This window comes from Porites lutea, chromosome 8 (assembly GCF_958299795.1).
Source record: "Porites lutea chromosome 8, jaPorLute2.1, whole genome shotgun sequence".
Lineage (NCBI taxonomy): Eukaryota > Metazoa > Cnidaria > Anthozoa > Scleractinia > Poritidae > Porites > Porites lutea.
The window spans coordinates 12,483,843-12,502,114 of NC_133208.1; the positions used below are offsets into that span (position 1 = coordinate 12,483,843).

The 18,272-nt window shown below is 39.0% G+C and overlaps 2 protein-coding genes across 2 annotated transcripts; one reads left to right on the plus strand and one right to left on the minus strand.

Moving 5' to 3' along the window:
* The first annotated feature begins 254 nt into the window (after positions 1–254).
* On the plus strand, positions 255–8,559 carry LOC140945064 (uncharacterized). The gene has a single exon (XM_073394132.1). It carries the CDS (start codon positions 368–370, stop codon positions 8,288–8,290), a length of 7,923 nt encoding a protein of 2,640 aa, XP_073250233.1. The 5' UTR covers positions 255–367; the 3' UTR covers positions 8,291–8,559.
* Positions 8,560–9,478: 919 nt separating this feature from the next.
* On the minus strand, positions 9,479–18,270 carry LOC140945068 (mRNA turnover protein 4 homolog). Its single transcript, XM_073394138.1, has 9 exons — positions 18,135–18,270; positions 17,614–17,672; positions 16,537–16,640; positions 15,990–16,080; positions 13,067–13,125; positions 12,603–12,679; positions 11,107–11,181; positions 10,829–10,905; positions 9,479–9,664 (listed from the first exon to the last, which is right to left on the minus strand). The coding sequence occupies exons 1-9, from the start codon at positions 18,250–18,252 to the stop codon at positions 9,578–9,580; spliced, it is 747 nt and encodes a 248-aa protein (XP_073250239.1). The 5' UTR covers positions 18,253–18,270; the 3' UTR covers positions 9,479–9,577.
* Positions 18,271–18,272: the final 2 nt, after the last annotated feature.

Sequence of the window (18,272 nt, forward strand, 5' to 3'; positions counted from 1 at the left end):
AAAATTCAAAAGCTGTAATGAAAAGGAAATTTCGTTTGCGATTGTTCGACTAAACTTGTGATACAAGGGTTTATTTTTGCACAGCGATAGAACCTTGATTTGCCAGACAAGAGTGGAGCGGATTTACCAAAGACCGTCTTATTGTGGCAATAACATGGCGAATTTTGCTAGAGACAAAGAATATATTTTGAAGCAACTTGCCATGGCTAAAGAAACATTAACGAAATTAAGGGCCCTTACTGATTCAAGGAATTCAGTAGACAGTCGACTCAATGGACAAAATGGAAGTTCTTCGCCGGGCACGGAAAGCGTGAACGGATTTGATGACTTTAAACATGAGAGCGACGAAAGAAGTTCTGGAGTAGGGATGGAATCGCCGCGTTTTGATTTTTACACACAAAACACGTATTTAGTGAGTGATAAATCGCATGTTGCGCGCGATAGTCTTGTTAGAGTGCTAGGTTTACAGGTGTCTAAATTGGAGGACGATTTGAAAGTCGCCCTGCTGGAGTATGTTGAACAAATGGAAGCACAGAAAGAAGAATTAATCTCCAGCTTTGAAACAATGCACGCACAACTTTCAAAACATCATGAAATCTGTCAAGAACATAACAGAGAAACGGCAGAAAAAGACGCGTGTATCGAACGTCTTAAAGTTGATAAACATACATTAGAATTGGAAGTAGAGAAATTAAGAGGAGAAAATATGCATTTTAAAGCTACGGGTGGGCACGCACGTGAAAACGGTTACAAACTGTCGCCAGGTTTTGTTGAACATGACGAGCTGAGCGAAACACTCATGAAGGAAAATTCACGTTTAAGAGAAAGGCTTCGCAAATACGAGACAAGCGATTATGCGCGAATGGAGAGGAAAGTAGCTCTTCAAGAAAAATTGTGCGAGTCTTACAATAAAGACGTTATGTCCAAAGATAGTTCACTCAAGCGCTTGAAGGCTGAAAACCGAGGTCTGCATGAAGACGTCAAAAATCTTCAAGACGAAGTTTTAAGAGTGAATGCAAATCGCCTGAATGCAGAACAAGATAGAGCGAGATTGCAGCAGGAATTGCAGTTTAGCGAAGAGCAAGTAAGTACACTGAGAGAAAAGTTGAGCAGCGCTACCGAGCAGACCAGATATTTACAAAGGTGTATAAACGATGGAAATTCCAAGGCAAACACTTCTACAGGTAATCTGCCTGAATTGGAAAAAGAGATTTTAGCCTTACGAGGCAAATGTGAAAGTTACAAAGATAAATTGAATGACAAAGAAAGATTCCTTGCTTCTGTTAGTGCAGAGAATCAAGGCTTGAAAACAGCTGTGGACACCATGAAACGACAACTGGCTGCTGTAAGAGGCGAAGAACGTTCGCTTAAGATCGAGAATGAAAGATTACAGAAAGAAAACGCAGATAGAGAGATTGATCGCTTGAGCTCCGAAACAACGACTGAAGCCCACAGCAACAAGATCTCTAAAATGAAACAAGAACTGCATGACTTGGAAAGGAAGGTTGGCGAACTGGAGCTACAGCGACAAAAACACGAACAAAGAGAAACTGAGTTGAGCCAAGACATGATGGCCAATCTGGAAAAGTACACTCGAGTTGAACAACAGTTATATCTCTCGAAGAAGGAGCTTACACAACTGCAAGGATTTTACGAGTCAAGCGAGGCAAAAAAGGGGGATTTGCAAGTGGAGTTAGAGAATTCCAGACAAAGAATTGTTAATTTGGAGAGACAGTTAGATGAACGTCGAAGAGATGATGAGGGGAATGAAAGAATGCGTGATGTTGTGGAAGAAAACAAAGGCTTGAACGAAGAAAATAGGAGACTAAAGGAAGAATATGAAACAAGCAAAACTGAAATAGAGGAATTAGAAGAGGCGTTGCAAAATGCACGGGAACAAAATTCCTTGCAAAGAATGAGACTGGACGCACATAATACCCTGATGAAGAGAAAGGATGAAAGAATTAAAGAATTACAAAACGAGTTAGTGGTATTACATAATCAAATCGATGATTTGACTGACGACATTCTCAAGAAAAACAGAGAGATGGATGCTTTACGAATGTCAAAAAGGCTTCTGGAGCAAGAAATGGAACTTTCAAGATCTGCGGGAAAGGTAACCGCTAAATCTGTTTATAGAGACGTCACAGCGAAAGATAACTCGCCACTGTATCCCACTATAGAACCAGCCAGTCCAGACAGTGGGTTCTCTGACATGGAACGAGAAAGGGCCATTGACAGATTAAGAAGGGAATTCCTTTTCCATCCTCAACAACCTATTCTGTATGAGGAAAATCTTGAAACGAGCGAGGAAGCGAAAATTCGCGAGGATTTAGCTCTCGCAACTCGCAGACTCAGGGAAACAGAGGAAAAATTGGCAGACGTGATTGCTGAGAATGAGCATCTTAAAGATGAGGAACACGAAGCGAGGAGTTTACTACTACAAATGAAAGAGGAACTTGCTAAAGTGATTGCTGAAAAGAACGAGTTAGAAAATAGAGAGAAGAATCTCACACAGCTTTTGGAGGAGAGGAAAAGAGTTGTGTCTCTAGTCGATAACGAGGAATCATTAGAATCCAGTGAGGAGGAAGAAAGTTTGCTTGTTATAGACGAGCAACCGATAGAAAAATTGTTCTTACAGCCTGTTCTAGAAACAATTCCAGAGAACGCTGAAGTTCATTTTCAACATGAGCCCGTGGAGGAGAGCCTTATCGATTTTCTGGACGAATCGGACGGCCTTTACTTACAAACGCCTCTAATGGATCCTATCACTGAACATCATCAGACAACAGAAGAACTTGAAAGAAAAGTAGAAGACCTCGAGACACGTTCAGAAAAATTAAGCGCGGAGAAAGAGGAATTGTTATCAGCGTTAACACATACTCGAGATGCTCAGGAGAAAATGGAGCAGAGGGATAACGCAGTTCAGGAGCACAAGGAAGAAAAACTTCTCAACAAAAACGACGAAATGCCAGATAAAACTCATGATTATGAGTCACGTTTAGCGAAGACGAATGCAGAGAAGGAGAATCTATTGTTAGAGTTACAACAAACAAGGGAAAACTTCAGGGAGATAGAGAAAAAGTACACAGATTCTCAGAGGAATAAAAAGCAACTAGAAAATAGAAAAGACGATCTGGCCAGTAAAATAACTGAATATGAATTATGCTTGTCGAAAATGAACGAGGAAAATGAAGAACTGCAGATGGAATTAACACACACTCGAGAAAACCTAGCATGGTTTGAGAACGAGGCTAAAGTTTTACAAGATGATAATAATGACCTTGTGAATAAAACAAAGGAACTGGAGGAAAACATTCATAACTATGAAACAAGTTTAACAAACATGAATGTGGAGCATGAAAAGTTGTTGTCAGAGGTAACACACACTCGAGAGAATCTTCGAGAGACGGAAAATGAGTGTAAAGCTGAGCGTAAGAACAGGGTAGAACTTCAAAAGATAATGCAAGAGGAATTGTTAGCAAAGGATGATGAAGTTGCTAAGTTACAAAAAGAGCTGTCGGTGCTATGCGAGGATCAAGAGCGTTTGCAGGAGTTTGTTGATAGCTCCAAGGAGACTGCTGCCAACGCTGAGGAGGAGTTGCTAAAAGGGCAGACCATTATTCTTGATCTAGAGAAACAAAGAAACAATTTACGCACCCAGGAGAAATCTTTGAGAGAGCTTCTACACCAATCGGAGGAAAGCAATGCGAGTTTGCAAGTTCAGCTTGGAGAGATGGAGCAGGCTTATCGGAAAATGGACAAGGAAACCAAAGCTTTGCAGCAGCAAGTTATTCTTGAACAACAGGGATCTGCACAGCTGGAGCACCAAGTTGAAGAATTGAGGGAAAAGGTCGTAGTGGAACAAGAAAAACACGAAAAAGTATCGGAAAATTTGGACGATGTGCAAAAACAAAATGAAGATTTAAGGCAACAGTTGGAGGACGCTGAACATGTTTTGGAAAATTCTCACAAAGAAAAAGCAAAAACGGTCTCAGCAGTGCAAGATACTATTCGAGAAAAAGAAAATGACATAGAAGAACTTCGAGAAGAATTATTAATCTCTGAACAACGTTACAACGAAATCAAGTCGCTCTCCAGCAACAATCAAACTGAGATTTCGGACTTACAAGCCGAGTTGATTGAAACTAAAGAACAGTTTTTCACAGTTTCACAAGAAAAGGCAAAACTTGTACGTGATCAAAAGGAACTGGAGCAAGAAATCGTTGAAAAAGATGAGAAAATAGCTGCATTGGAGATTGAGAAAAGCGAAGCTAAAAGAGAAATCTTCACAGGAGAGAAACAAACGGAAGACCTTTTTGATAAGCTAAGAGATTGCGAAAGTGAGGTCAGAAAACTAAGTGAAGAGAACAAACAATTGAAGAAAGACGTGGAACAGGCAGTTCACAATAGCAAAGAACTGGAAACGTTGATAGCGGAAAGTAACGAAGAGAGGAAAGCTCTTGAACAACAGCTGTCAGCAGCTCACGAAAGCATAACAGACTTAGAAACGGCGTTTGAGAGGGGGGAAGACAAGAATCTACAAACTGAAAAATCTTTCTGCGAAGCCAAAGAAACAATCGCAAAGCTTGAGACACAGTTAGAGGCAAGGCAAGGCGAGTATCGTGCTTTGGAGAGAGATTATAATGAAACAGAAAAGGAACTCGAAAGAGCACAAGACGACCTGGATTCAAGCCAGAGTAAACTTACCAATTTAGAGAGGAAGCTGAGAGTTGCAGAGGAAAATTTTTCCGAGCTTGAGATGGCCAGGGACAATGGACTTTCAAACGAACAGCTACTTCAGCAGAGATTTGCAACAGCGCGAGAGGACATTGAGAAAATGGAGAGAGAAAATGATGAGCTCAAAGAAAAGCTCATGACGGTGGAAAAGAAACTAGGGGAATTGTTATCAAGTCACGAAACATTGGAAGACGGAAATGAAGAGCTTGAAAATGTCAACAGAGAGCTTCTCAAAGAACTGGAGTACGAACGAGACAGACGTTCGGCTTTAAAACAAAAAGTTGAAATTAAGGATAGGGAAAATGACGTTGTTCAAAGAAAACTTCAGGTGCTTGAGAAAAGCATAACAGAAAAAGATGACTTACAAAATAAAAGCGTGGAGGAAAAGGTTAAGATGAAGGAAGAGCTAGCAAAGGCTAAGAAAACTATCTCCGAGTTAGAAGTGACGAAAGAGAATCAAGAGGAAAGCATACATGAAATCGAAGAACTTCTGAGAGAAACGCGTGGTAGGACGACGAGTCTTGAACAGCGCCTTGAGGAAGCGCTGAGAGAAAACGATGATTTACATGAAGAACTTGAAGAAGTGAACAGAAAGTTGAAATATACTAAAGAAGAAAATACCGAGTTGGAGAAGATGTTGGAAAATCAAAAACAGATCACAGATAGCTTTCGAAATAATCTTGCAGAAAAGGAGGAGAGTGTAATGAATTCCAATTACAACCGTGACGCAGCTGAGAGGAGTTTGCAGTCGATGAAGAAGGACCTCGCACGAAAGGACGCAAAGCTTAAAATGCAAAAGGAACAGATAGAGGACATGGAGAATGAAGCTGAAAAGACTGGAAGGAAAGTTAGGGAAACCGAGTCTGCAAATAAAAAACTCATCAATGAAAACGATAGACTCGCGAAGGAATTGGCTGACGTCAAAGCAAAGATAGTAAAGTTAGAGGCGACGCTTAAAGAAAAGGGCAGGGCAAATGCCGAACCAAACGTTCCTGTTGTCCGTGTGTCGGAAGTCCAATCCAACCCAATTGCAGCAGAGAAACTAATTCGCGATTGGTCAGACAAACTTAGCACCGCTCAGGTCAAAGTAACGGACCTCGAAAATGAGCTTCTAAAAGATATAAAGAAGCACGAAGCTAAGGTTCACCGAACTCGACCTGTCCCTCGCGAATTGCGAAGAAGAAGCGCAGATTACGTTCTAACGGATCACGGGAGGCCCAGTCGGTTCAGGTCCCGACAGCGACCGAACACAAGTCGTGACAGCTCTGTTGATTCTCTCAGATCAACACAGTCTATGTTGGATTACCTAGACGAAAGAATCGCAGATGAAAATCTCCTTTCTGCATCTGGTCCTATAGAATCAAGTACTGATTTACCAATGGCTTTGCGTTCCGAAACTGCTACTCCGCTGGCTTCAGAAACAGGTACACCACTCCCCTCAGAGAATGCCACGCCTGTGCCCTCAGAGACTAGCACTCCAATAGCAGAGGGGAATGGTACTCCGGTGTTTTCAGATAATGAGAGCTTGTCTGGTGTTCCTGTGACGACAACGGCCAATGCAAAGTCTCTGAACACGCCAGTTACGACACCAGAAGAATCAATCGATGACAAGGAATTCTCACCGAAGCAAGAGAGCAAGCAGCAAAAAGTTGTTGAGACGCAGTCAAATTCACGAAGCGAGGACGTACATTATCTTGGCCAGAGCCTGGAGAAAATTCTTGAGCCAAATGTGGATGATCGACAATCACTTTTCTTGGACGAGTCGTCACAGTCAGTCGACCAAACAACTACGCCAAACAGAGAAGAGGACAGGGTAAGTAGGAGAGTGGAAAAGGAAACTGAATCTGAGATGAAGTACCAACGGCCAGTATTTGCTGAACCCACCGAGTATCTTCCCAATGAGAGAACAGAAGTAGACTCAGAGCCTTCCCAGAGCAATTATGAACAGTTACTATTGACTGAAGGACAATCAAACAAAATGCTTCTTTCAGACAGAGGAGAAATTATCCCTGATACAGGAATACAGGGTACACCAGAACAGCAGAACACCTACGGAAACCGTTCCTTTACAGATGGAGATCTTCGGGAAAATTTCTTCCATCTTCTACCTACAAATGAGAGAGAACAGAATGCTGTCCATGTTAAAACGGAAGAAGAGTCCGGTCAGCAGCTATTGTTGATCGAGCCACCATCGGAGGATATGTTCCCGTTCAACACATTGCCTTCAAGTAATTCCTCCTCGATTACAAACGTCACAGACCTCACATTTCAATCAGCCGGATCCCCTGTTTTTCCAGAACAAATGCTACTCGTTACCTTTGATCCTTTAAACGCTACCGACTCCCGACCGCTCGACCCTTTTGAACAGCTTATGAGAGACACTCAACACAGAGGCAAAAGGGTCCTTCGTACGGACGAAGTTGATGACGTCCGGATTGGTTTTGATGATAGCACAGATAGTTTACCCCTTGACTTTCAAGGAATAGAAAAACTGAGAACGGTTGATCATGAAACCAATGAACAAACTAACATCGTCGATACCGATCACGTGACACATAGGACAAGCGGTGATTCGCTTCGGCTCCCCGACGACCATGGACGAATTACTGACAACGAGCAATTGCCACAAGAAGGCAAAAAAGAATTTGGGCAAATCCAGGCAAATGACCCGCCAACTACAGCTTATAGTGACGCCGAATCACACAAACCAATTGAACCAACTCCTCCACCAAGAAAGATGAAAGAAAAATTGACACCCGCTTTGTTTCCTCGAGGAGAAAATAATTTGAACGAAGGTAATGAAAGTAAAAACAACAAGAAATTGGAAGTAAAACCTTACAGTGTTATGATCATGGTTGACGACGAAATCGTCGAGACGCCATTGGAAAAAGACTTAAGTCCGTCTGATGGTGGAAAGAAGAAGCCGACAAGACCACCTCAGCCCGCGGTTCTCCAAACATTTACCAACATTGATGAAGAGGAGATTTCTACATCACCAAGTAAAATAAAGAAAAGGTTACAGAATGAAGTAATTCAAGCACCGTCAGGTAAAAAACCTAGAGCTGCTGATGAAGTGAAAGTTAAACCAGTTCGTCCGCCGAGGCCTGGGGTCCCTGTGCAATTCGCCAACACGGAGGGCGAAGATGGTTTGACTTCGCCAAGAAAAGTAGAAAAGACATTGAATGAGGAAGAAACATCAAGCCCTGGGGAGGAGAAAACGAAGGCAAAACCTAAAAGGCCGCCAAAGCCACTGGTTCCAGTAGAGTTCGCCGATGTAGAGGAGGAAAGCACTTACAAGTCGCCAAGTCAAATACGAAAAGAGTTGGAAGAGGCAAGCAAGAAAGGCGAGCGTACAGTTATTGGACCAAAGCCAACAGGACGACAGCAGAAAGCTCAGGTGGCTGATAACAGAGCTGCTCAATATCAGATTGAGGGCAAAAGGAAAGAGAGTACAGCTGACCACGCCCAGGGGGGAGAACAGGCAGATGAGGAAGGGGAGACAATGGGAAAGGGACGACTTTTAAAGTTGATTGCTGCTTTTAATAGATAAGAAACAATATTTTTAACAATCAATGTTCTCTGATACTGAAGGAAAGCCAGGTTCAAAGCGTTTTGACATTTACTTGGGTTAGCCAACGAGAAATAGCGGCCGCGAATGCCTCACCGCTACGTCTCGCTTTTCCCGCGTGGGGTGATTTTCACGCACGCTCGCGTTTCGCTCGCTCTACTATCTCTGAGGAAAAATGGGGACTACTCGTAGTCTAGCCTCTTTAAGTTACTTTTAAATAATTATTATACAACCTAGAATAAGATGTAACGAACATAGATTATCTCTTTAAATATTTAAAAGAGCTAATCCGTGAATGAATCAAATGGTTTAAACAAGACAATTCGGTGAAAGGTATAATCATTGAGCTAATAAGGTTGTACGACTACATGCTATATTTCATAAAGAAATCCCACAGACACTTGTCCAATACGAGACTATTAATTATGGCTAAAACTAGTAATAACCAAAGATTACGGAGTGCGGCCGACAAAGATGGAAGGTCAAAACGCTTTTGCTCTAACGACGTGCTTTGCGTAAGTTTCACGTTACAAATGGTCAAAACACGCGTGATCAAATTTCGAGTGATAGAAGGTCCGAACGCGCGTGATCAAATTGCGTTCTATGCATTCCATTCATTCTTAGTGGAGTCCAAACGAATGCTGGCTACAAACATGCGACACATGCGTAATAACAACTTGGAGATTAGGATTGCGGGCTCCTCTTGTCGCCGCAAAAATAACTGAAAATCTGTGAAGCCTTCTCCGTGCCACATATAGAGGTTTAACGTTTCTGTTTCCTTGGTTTAAGTTACCAAACAAAACTTTTTTATTACTACATGTATTACACAAAGGTAACAGAGAGAGAGTATTGAGAGATAAAACAATCTACACGTAGTTTACACATGTAAGATTTCACTGAGACATATTTATTACGAATCGTGAAAGGTTTTTATTATAAATTTAGATAGTATTCTTGGTATACAATTAACGCACTTCGGGTTTTACATTAAAAATCAAAAGTTGGGTTAAAAGACCAAGGCCCACACAACTAACTGTTCTTTAGAACAGAAGCGTTTTTTAGTTTTTAAAACACCAACATGCAGAATTAGTTTTGTCCTCCCACAGACTGATGCCAGTCACGGACAGCAAAGACTAAGAGCAAAAAAGGCAGCGTGTTTAGTTCTGGAAATAAGACGAATTTTCTTCCGTCTTTTATTGGTCTGAATATTGTACAAAGTTGTTTATAAAACAAATGGCTTTTGTATACAGAAATTTAAAATTAGAATAGTTAAGTAAGTTCTTCAAATGTTCCATCATTGGACCACATGCACAAAAGAGAAATGTGGAATTCAGCCATTGGGTTTCCAAAGAGTTTCTGTTTGAATGAAAAATAGAACACATGAGGTGGTAACAACCCATTTCAGCCATTATATAATCAGCTATGAGACTGAACTGGTTAAAAAACGGTCTTCTAATAGGAAGAGAAAGGCTGAATGCCGCAAAACTTGTGCACGTGCGTTCAGTTGCATGGGAGATGTGCAAGTTTTAAATTTAATTTATTGCTTAAAACAAAAAATGTACACAACATGCTGTTTTTTTTGGCACGTGTGTCCACACAAATTATTTGGTTAAGAGATTCGTGTTTTTCATTGGTAGTATACATGTAGATACATAACTTAGAGGTAAACTACAGCTTACATGTATAACAAAGAAATGATACATAAAGATAGGTTTATAAAGTGTTTTCAGAGACTTTTGTATTGTGTAATTGACAAAAAAATTGAATCCAAGCCAGTGTAATAGCATATATATTATTAAGCAAAGTAATCAACAGGTTAATGTATAGGTCTGTAGCTATTATAATATTATAAACTAAGAATTAAAAGCGAATTAATTCAAGTTTCTAAATGTTGTTATTAATTTGTAAAACCTTTTAAAGCCTCCCCTAAAATTCCTCTCCCAAGGAGAGGGAAGCCTGCAAATGCAGCTCACGTGTTTTCGGTCGTCGCTTCTCTTCACTCAGTTAAGGGGAGGGGGTTCTTCAACCATTTGTATGTGACTGTTTTTTCTTTTTACTGTACCTACTTCCATGACCCTAGGCTGGGCAGGTTGGGAGAAAGGCTAAATGGTAAATTACTAAGACATAAGGAGTGAGTAAGGCCCAGAATGAACTGCAAATACATGTGAGCATTTGGAGGCAGGGGTAAAAAAGACCCTGGCAACTGTTTTATATAGCTTGCTTATCCATTCCATTCTGTTTGTTGTATAAATAAGAATATATTATGTATTCAGAATTATGAGCTGTCACTATGGCAACAGGGTGAAGAGACCCCTTTTCAAACACCTTCCACACAAAATAAGTTAGGAAGAAATTATTCAATTTAACATAAATCTCACACTCAAAATGCATATACATGTATCTTGCCATAACTAAAAAATTAAACTCCTGATTGTAAATATATCACTTGCTTAAATAACAAATTGACTGAATATCAAGTAAGGATATAACAGAAAGTTGCATTTTAATCAATATCCTTACCAGAAGTCTGGCCTGCTCTGGAGTCAATGTATCACCTTCTTTGCAGATTTGAAAATCCGTTTGTAGCGTTATGATTCCTGTAAAACATAAAGTGTTGTTAAATCTAAATACACATGAGTGTATAAGAGGCATTTTTCCCTAAATTAAAAAAATATCGCAGTTAGAAAGTACATCATAGATTGATTGCTTCTAGCTTACAGATAACTGTAATGGTCCACGCTGCCACCTTTAAGGCAATGAAATAAGTATTTTGACATAAACACAAAAGTTACATGTACCTTTCTTCAAAGTTGTATCAAGTCCCAGTTGTCTTAGTTGTGGCTCCATTGAGTGCTGAAACTGATCCAAAGGACCTAGACATTGCAACAAAACAAACAATACACATTCCATTTTCATATTACAGTTGTAGTTCTTGAAGTATAACCCTTGTCAATGGGCCACAGGTCTAAAAGTCTTGTACCACAACTAACTGCCACCACAACTGCCACAGCTACCCACAACCTGATAACACAAGATGTCATCCCCACCATAAACTAATGCTTATGTTGTAGTTAATTTTTTACCTCAGGTAATTTTTATTTTTACTTTGTTTCAACTTCATTAGCATACATTTCTGTACCCAAAAACAAAAGAAAAGTAAAAATTACCTGAGAAAAAAATTAACTGCAACACTTACATGTATTAATTTTCTTGGTCTGTCACTCGGGAAATGATCCCTTAATGTGAGCTGAACATGGCTTCTCCCGCATTGAGGGTATGAGGGTATGAGTTAGAATCTCATCTGGAGCTCGGAAATTTTTCGGACCTTTCTGATGGTAGGGAGAGTTCATCATTTAAAGGCGGGGGGGGGGGGATGGTGATTTTAGTTTTCTTTCCTGTGCAATTTTTGTACTCCCCCCTATAATTTGGTGCCCCCGTTCCATATCGCACAACTATAAGCACCCTCCTCTACCACCACCCCCACCTAAAAATCTGACCAAAATATGACAATAAAATCATTAATTGTTGAATAAGCAAAAAGAACCACTAACTTTAACAGGCTGTATTTATTTGGATTGAAAAACTTAAATTCATCAAACTCATAAGCACCATCTAACCTTACTACCGACAGGATTATAAACTTTAGAACACAGACTATCTTCTCTACAGAGGCTCCGGTTAGCATTTTTTTTCCATTAATAAATTTTAAATAATTTTTTTTTGAATAATAAGAATGTGCATGGGGATGATGGGAAGAGCAAAAGGCACCTCCCTGTTTGTCATCATTGTCCACTGCACCCTCCCTTTCATCCCTCTTCTCAGCCTTCTAGTGACACAGAGATCCCCGTGGAGGAGAGAGGAATACAATGACGGTTTTTATTGAAATGCTTTTAATGCCCCTCACCCCCTTATACCTTCAGTCACATTGACAGAAATTTTAGATAGCCCCCCATAAAAGCCAACCAAAAATACTCATGTCCCCCCCCCAAAAAAACCAAATGCCATAGCCCCCCTCTACTTAGTTACGAGCCCTCCCGTATATTTCTCTTCCTTCCAAAATTGATTGTTTCTGGGTTTGCCAGGTGCTTTAAAATTAGAGGTATGTGAATTATCTGCAAGATCTTGGTGCCAGATAATTCTACAATGTAGATCATGCATATTTTTTTAAAATAAGCACACCACTGCTTGGCTGTTTAACAAATTCACTTTAAAACACCATGCATCTGATACACTTCTCCCAACTCAGTTTTTCAGCTATCACGATGAAAAAAAAATCAAAAACCATAAAAAGTACCTGCATCTACTGTTACATCACTTGTAGCTTCATTGCCTGATCTGGCATAATCCAACTCACTGTAATCTTTAAACCACCTAAACCAAAAAATTAGAGGTCTGTTAAGGGTGACCACCAAGCTGATCAGTAATACAAAAGCTCACACAAGCCAACAAGATCCACATTAACCTGGTTTCTCTAGCATGAAACACTGCTACTCCCCCCAAATGGGATAATAATAATAGTAATGATAATAATAATAATAATAATAATAATAATAATAATAATAATAATAATAATAAAATAATAAATACTTAATTATCCTCTCCCCTTATGGGGCTTTTCAGGGATAATGAAACATAACAAAATAATTTTAATGCAAATAACAAGGTTTCATCAGTTTTAACTCTTGTTAATTAACCAGCTGTAGTTCACTATTTTCTCACAGCTTAAAATGAAATGAAAATAACAAATCACTGCCTTACTTGATAACATCTTCCTTAGCTTGATTTGTAAACATTAATCCACATTGTCCTTTAAGTTTCTAAAGAAGCAACACGTACTTAATAAAGTTTATGTAACACAATTTTTTTTATTTTAATTGAATTTCTTAAATGCATGTAGGTGTAACATATGTGACCCTCCACAGGAATTTGATGCTAAAGGTGAAAGCACGCGCACGACACGCTTGCACGACACGCTTAGCATGCCGTAGATCACGGATATGCGCATATTAAATTGAAAAAACAAAGACGGACACACTTGCCTTTAATTTGTTTTGGCAAATTTAACACGCTAGACCTTTTGTTTTTTTGTAGCCTGCCATATGTCACGGTAAGTGTGCGTGTTATAGCACGGTTAGCGTACAATTTGGGTAAGACACGCTGAACACGCTTGATTACTAAAACCGCTAGTAAGATGATAAAAATGGCTTGGGTTTTCAGCGGATTTAATCAGCATTGATAACTGGTCGAAGTGAATCAAATATACCAATTGAGACTTTTTTGGAATTTGATCGTAACCGTGGCCATTTGAAAATCACGACTTAATGGTGGTCTAGCCTGGAAGTAACGCAAGATCAGTGTAAACCAATTCCTCCGGCTGTCGGCTGTTGACCGGAATCGCAAAGAGGCCTGCTATCATACGCGAGGCACTGAAGTTATGTCACCTGAAAATTATAGTCATGCCACCGGAATATTTATTAGCAGTAATGCACAGAGAAATGAAGTTGAATAAATTAGTTTAATATATTTCTTTAAGCCATGCTGAGACGAACGAAGGTAATTAGATCGGAGAAACAAAAACTGCCTAGAATTTTACAATTTTCGAAGGTTATCTAATAAATTCCTTACGATTTTCTGAAGTTTAATTTTTTCTATTTCATTCCCCAGTTAAGCTATTTTTCGTAGAGAATTAAGGAATCCTAAAATTTTCGGAACCGAAAATACGATAAAATTCTCACTTTCCTAAAACTTTTAATTGGAAGCTAGATTTTTCGGGAAAATAATGCTGAAGCCCTGGTAATTTCGAAAAGACTGAAGTTGTCCTAAGATGCTAGGATGCATTTAGGAGGAAATCGCCGTCAGGTGCCCCTGACGAACGAAGCGCTATCAATCATAACTTATGTGAAGATATCTCAGTACGCTATGCTAAGAGGAATCAAGCGCTGTAAACGTGTACTATATCTCGTTCTTCACAGGACGAAAAAAAACAAGAATCTGTACACTAAAAACACCGTAGAATGAGGGAGGATTGCGGGCGACTTTTCTTTGAATCTTGGGCGACACAACTCATATTATCAGGTTTTGGACCACATAACTTCAAACAACATCACTTTCCAGTAGCTTGAGCGTCACCCCTTTAGATCGAGCTCGATGAATTAATTCAATGATCGAACTTTATGGACCAAATGATTGCCTTCAAGAATTTCACGCGGACTACTTTTAATTTAGTTCTTTTTCTCTTTTCTCAGTGTGTGACTGACAGAGATTTAATTCTCGGATTGAACTTTAGTACTCTAAACACGCTGTATTATCTGGAAAGAACTTTGATTTTGCAATGCTAATATTAATATAGTTCTAAAGGAAAACATTCGACTTTCGTTGCAAGATGTTTTAGTTGGAATGATACGACAAAACTCCCCTTCTGCTAAGCTTCTAAACTATCTAATTATGATTGGGAAATTGTACTTGTGGGATTGTAGAAGAAGTCAAATTCTTCCGAATATATATGGATTTAAAAAGAAAATTGCTGTAAAATATGAAACGGAAAAATATATAAGTCTGCATAGTAAAAAAACAAAGGATTTCTTTGAAGCTAAATGGATAGTGTCGCCTCTTGTAAATGCTTAACTATTTAAAGGTTTTAATAAGCATCCACATTTCTAGTTTGTTTGAATTTTGTTCTTTTTCTTTTTTTTTTTTTTTTTGGTTACCGTCTATTGTTAGTGATATTGGTTTTTTTTGTATTATATTATTAGTATTAGTAATATTAATTGTAACATTATAATTATGTAGGTAAGTAACTTATTTGCTGTATTAATATCAATTTGTTTCAATAAAGAATTATATTAAAAAAAAAAAAAAAAAAAAATTATAGTTCTACCCATAAATCCAGTAGGTCACACCGTTCACTGTTTATACTTTTCAAGCAACAACGTTATTTCAATCAGATACTATCGCTTCGATCGCTGAGGTATAACTTTTTCTTTCTCAATAGTTGCCAAAAAGGGTGCCGTTCATAATCATTTACAGTTCCTTTTTGTAGAGGAAATTTATTTAACCTATAGATAACATGCCTTGCGTGCTTTAGGGCACACTGAAAGCGTGTTGTGCTTTTACGCACGGAGCTTTTGTTTGAAAACTTTAACACGCTCTTTTGTTCGACTTGCTCACGCTTAATTGTCTCAAGCGTGTCCTCTGAAACAAAAGAAATTGCTAATGAGGCAAGATTGCGTGTTAAAATAAATTCTTTTGTTTTAAAGTGAAAGCGTGTCGTGCGCGTGCTTTCACCTTTAGCATTAAAATCCTGTGGAGGGTCACATATGTATCTGGATTAAACTTGTCAAAAATATTGCAAAACCCATTTTCTTCTTCTTCAAAACATGCAAATTTGCCTCCAAAAATGTCTGCCCTATTGGACGGCCGCATTAAAAGTATGACGTAGAATGATTTGCAAGAAAGAATGTTTTAAAAGATGATGGCAAATGAGAAGGATTGTTGTCATCTTTAGAATATTCGTTTACTTTGCTATATCTTTATCATAGTCAGATACATCACTTAATTCCACAGTACACAAAAAAAGACCAGAATCAGGCATGAAGGCAGAACAAAAAATCAACTGACATCATATGATGTCGTAAGCCTTTGTCTGACCCCAGCCCTTGTTGATAGCCCTGGTTATACTCACATTAGCTATCTTGTGTAAGTTTTCTTTGTATTCAGCTTCTCTATCTCTGCCAAGTGCGATAATCATGACTTTATTCTTACCAAAGAAAAACCTACACGAGGAGTGAAAATAAATATCCCTGACAGTATTAACTGAAAACCAACATCATCTCACACAATAATAATTTTAACCACAGGCAGAAATGTATGAATGCAGTCAACTCTCTGTAGGATGGACATCTTCCTAAAACAGACACGTACAGTTTGGTGCCTTCTGTTCCACCGTGTTTTCCTTAAACTATCTATAAACCTGACACCTCTTAAAAGCAACAGTCCCTCTGGTCTTGTCTTAGGGGTAGTCAACCTTGGTCCCAGGGCTTTCTTACTTAATAGGAAAGGAAAGGGGGAAAGGGAAAAAGCTCTGGAAACAAGGTTGAAATTTTTTGGGAGTTTGACTGTTTCAGTCTGAAAGTGGGAAGGCAAAACTGTACATTAATTTCTTCTAATTTAAATGCTTTTAAAGATAGCGTCTTTTTTTTCATCTTTTTACTTGTAATGAAGTCTCTTACCTGCTGTGTTTCCATTCATTCCTGACTTCTTTTAATTTACTGTTCCTCATATTCTCCACAGAGAATACATAGATATAGGCATAGTTATCTACACATTCTTGGATCTAGAAAAAGATTATTTTTCTTTATTTTTCCATCATAGAAATTCATGTAACTCCTGAAGGAAAAAACTACTATGTACAGGGTTTATTCTAGAGTGCAGCCTTGTGGGATTTCCGCAATTTGGAAAAAAATGCTGCATAAAATTTACGTTGCCGTGTCAAATGGGGCGCAAAAAAATAGACCCAAGGATAAGTACTATTTTTTAAATTAAAGTATTTGAAAACATCACTGACAACAATACTGATTTGATTACTATCTTAATTGCCTTTCTCTTCTTCGTTTGAGTCATTATTTCACCAAACAGTAATTCGAGCCAAGGCTTTTTCAGTTGCCCAGAATGTCCCAAAATGGCAGCAAAGCGTCAATGAACCTTCATTTTCTCATAGAACAGTCTGTACCAACGAGTTCAAATACCTTTTGGGGACCCCCTTTCTTGAAAAAGGGTCCCCTAAAATTACAGAAGGGAGCCCATTTGACCCTTATTGGCCAATTTCTAGAATAAACCCTGGTGTATCTCTTTCCTCTGCACAGGCCTCATTGTGTTATAGGGAGGCTGAGGATAGGGATAAAACAAAGTTTGAAGGGGACGATGACACCTTTTCCCTCTTCCCATCATCCCTTTTTCAACTAATAACCAAAGGTTACAGAGTGCAGGCAACAACGATCTAAGGTCAAACGCTTTTGTTCTTTGTGTGCACTATGTGTACAGGTTTCTCATTAAACATACAGGTTTCTCATGACAGATGGTCAAAACACTCATGATCAGATTATGAGGGGTAGAAGGTCCAAATGCGCATGATCAAACTGTGTTCAGTGCATTCCACTCATTCTTAGTGGAAGTCCAAACGAATGCTGGCGCATGCGTAGTAACGACCTGTAGATTAGGATTGCGGGTTCCTCTTGTTGACTGCAATTATTGCTATTTTTGTTGGGATAACCAGGATGTGGATCATTAAAACAGATTATGTTTATTACCTCCTTTACTAGTCCTGTTTTCAGCTCTAATCCTTTTTTCTTGGTCTTTGTGAGAGACACTGCAAAAGAAAAAATATACACTTTAGACTTGCATCTTGTCTTATCTTTATATCTTGGCTGACAGTCTTGATGTCTTCACAAAGTTTGTCTGAGGAAAGTGCTAGATATTGGGTATAAACTGTTCCCAAGGACTAAGCATCATAATTATTTCCTAGGAACATCATCTCAGGACACTGTTCTTATTGGGACTAGTGCCTGGTCATAACCAAAAAGAATCTGAGAGAAAAAAAAACGGGTACGTAATCACCTAATAGCAAACAGAGACAAGGAAAATTGCCGTTATGTAGAAAGATTACAGCCCCAAAGTCTTGTGCTTCTGAATCACAAGTAAGCTCACATGCATGTAGCCTGAAGTAGTCATCAAGTAGATCGTGAATAAGCGACAACTATTCAGTAAACAAAGGGATTACAAAGGTCTAACATGAGAATTTTAACTATAAATAAGTTTCAGATAAACTTACCTGCTCTATTTCGTTTTGATTTCGGCATTTTGACGCGAAAAAACCTTCTAAATTCTGCACAAACGCTTCCAGTAAAACTTCGCCCACTAACTCCACGTGAATTTACTTCACCTTTCATGGGGATAGCCGCTGTATACG

Coding starts and splice junctions, on each gene's coding strand:
- LOC140945068 (XM_073394138.1), bottom strand. CDS start 18,252: ATGAAAGGTGAAGTAAATTCACGTGGAGTTAGTGGGCGAAGTTTTACT. Junction 16,081..16,536: donor AATGAATGGAAACACAGCAG/GTAAGAGACTTC, acceptor CTCCTCGTGTAG/GTTTTTCTTTGGTAAGAATA. Junction 10,906..11,106: donor TGATACAACTTTGAAGAAAG/GTACATGTAACT, acceptor TATGTTTTACAG/GAATCATAACGCTACAAACG.
- LOC140945064 (XM_073394132.1), top strand. CDS start 368: ATGGAATCGCCGCGTTTTGATTTTTACACACAAAACACGTATTTAGTG.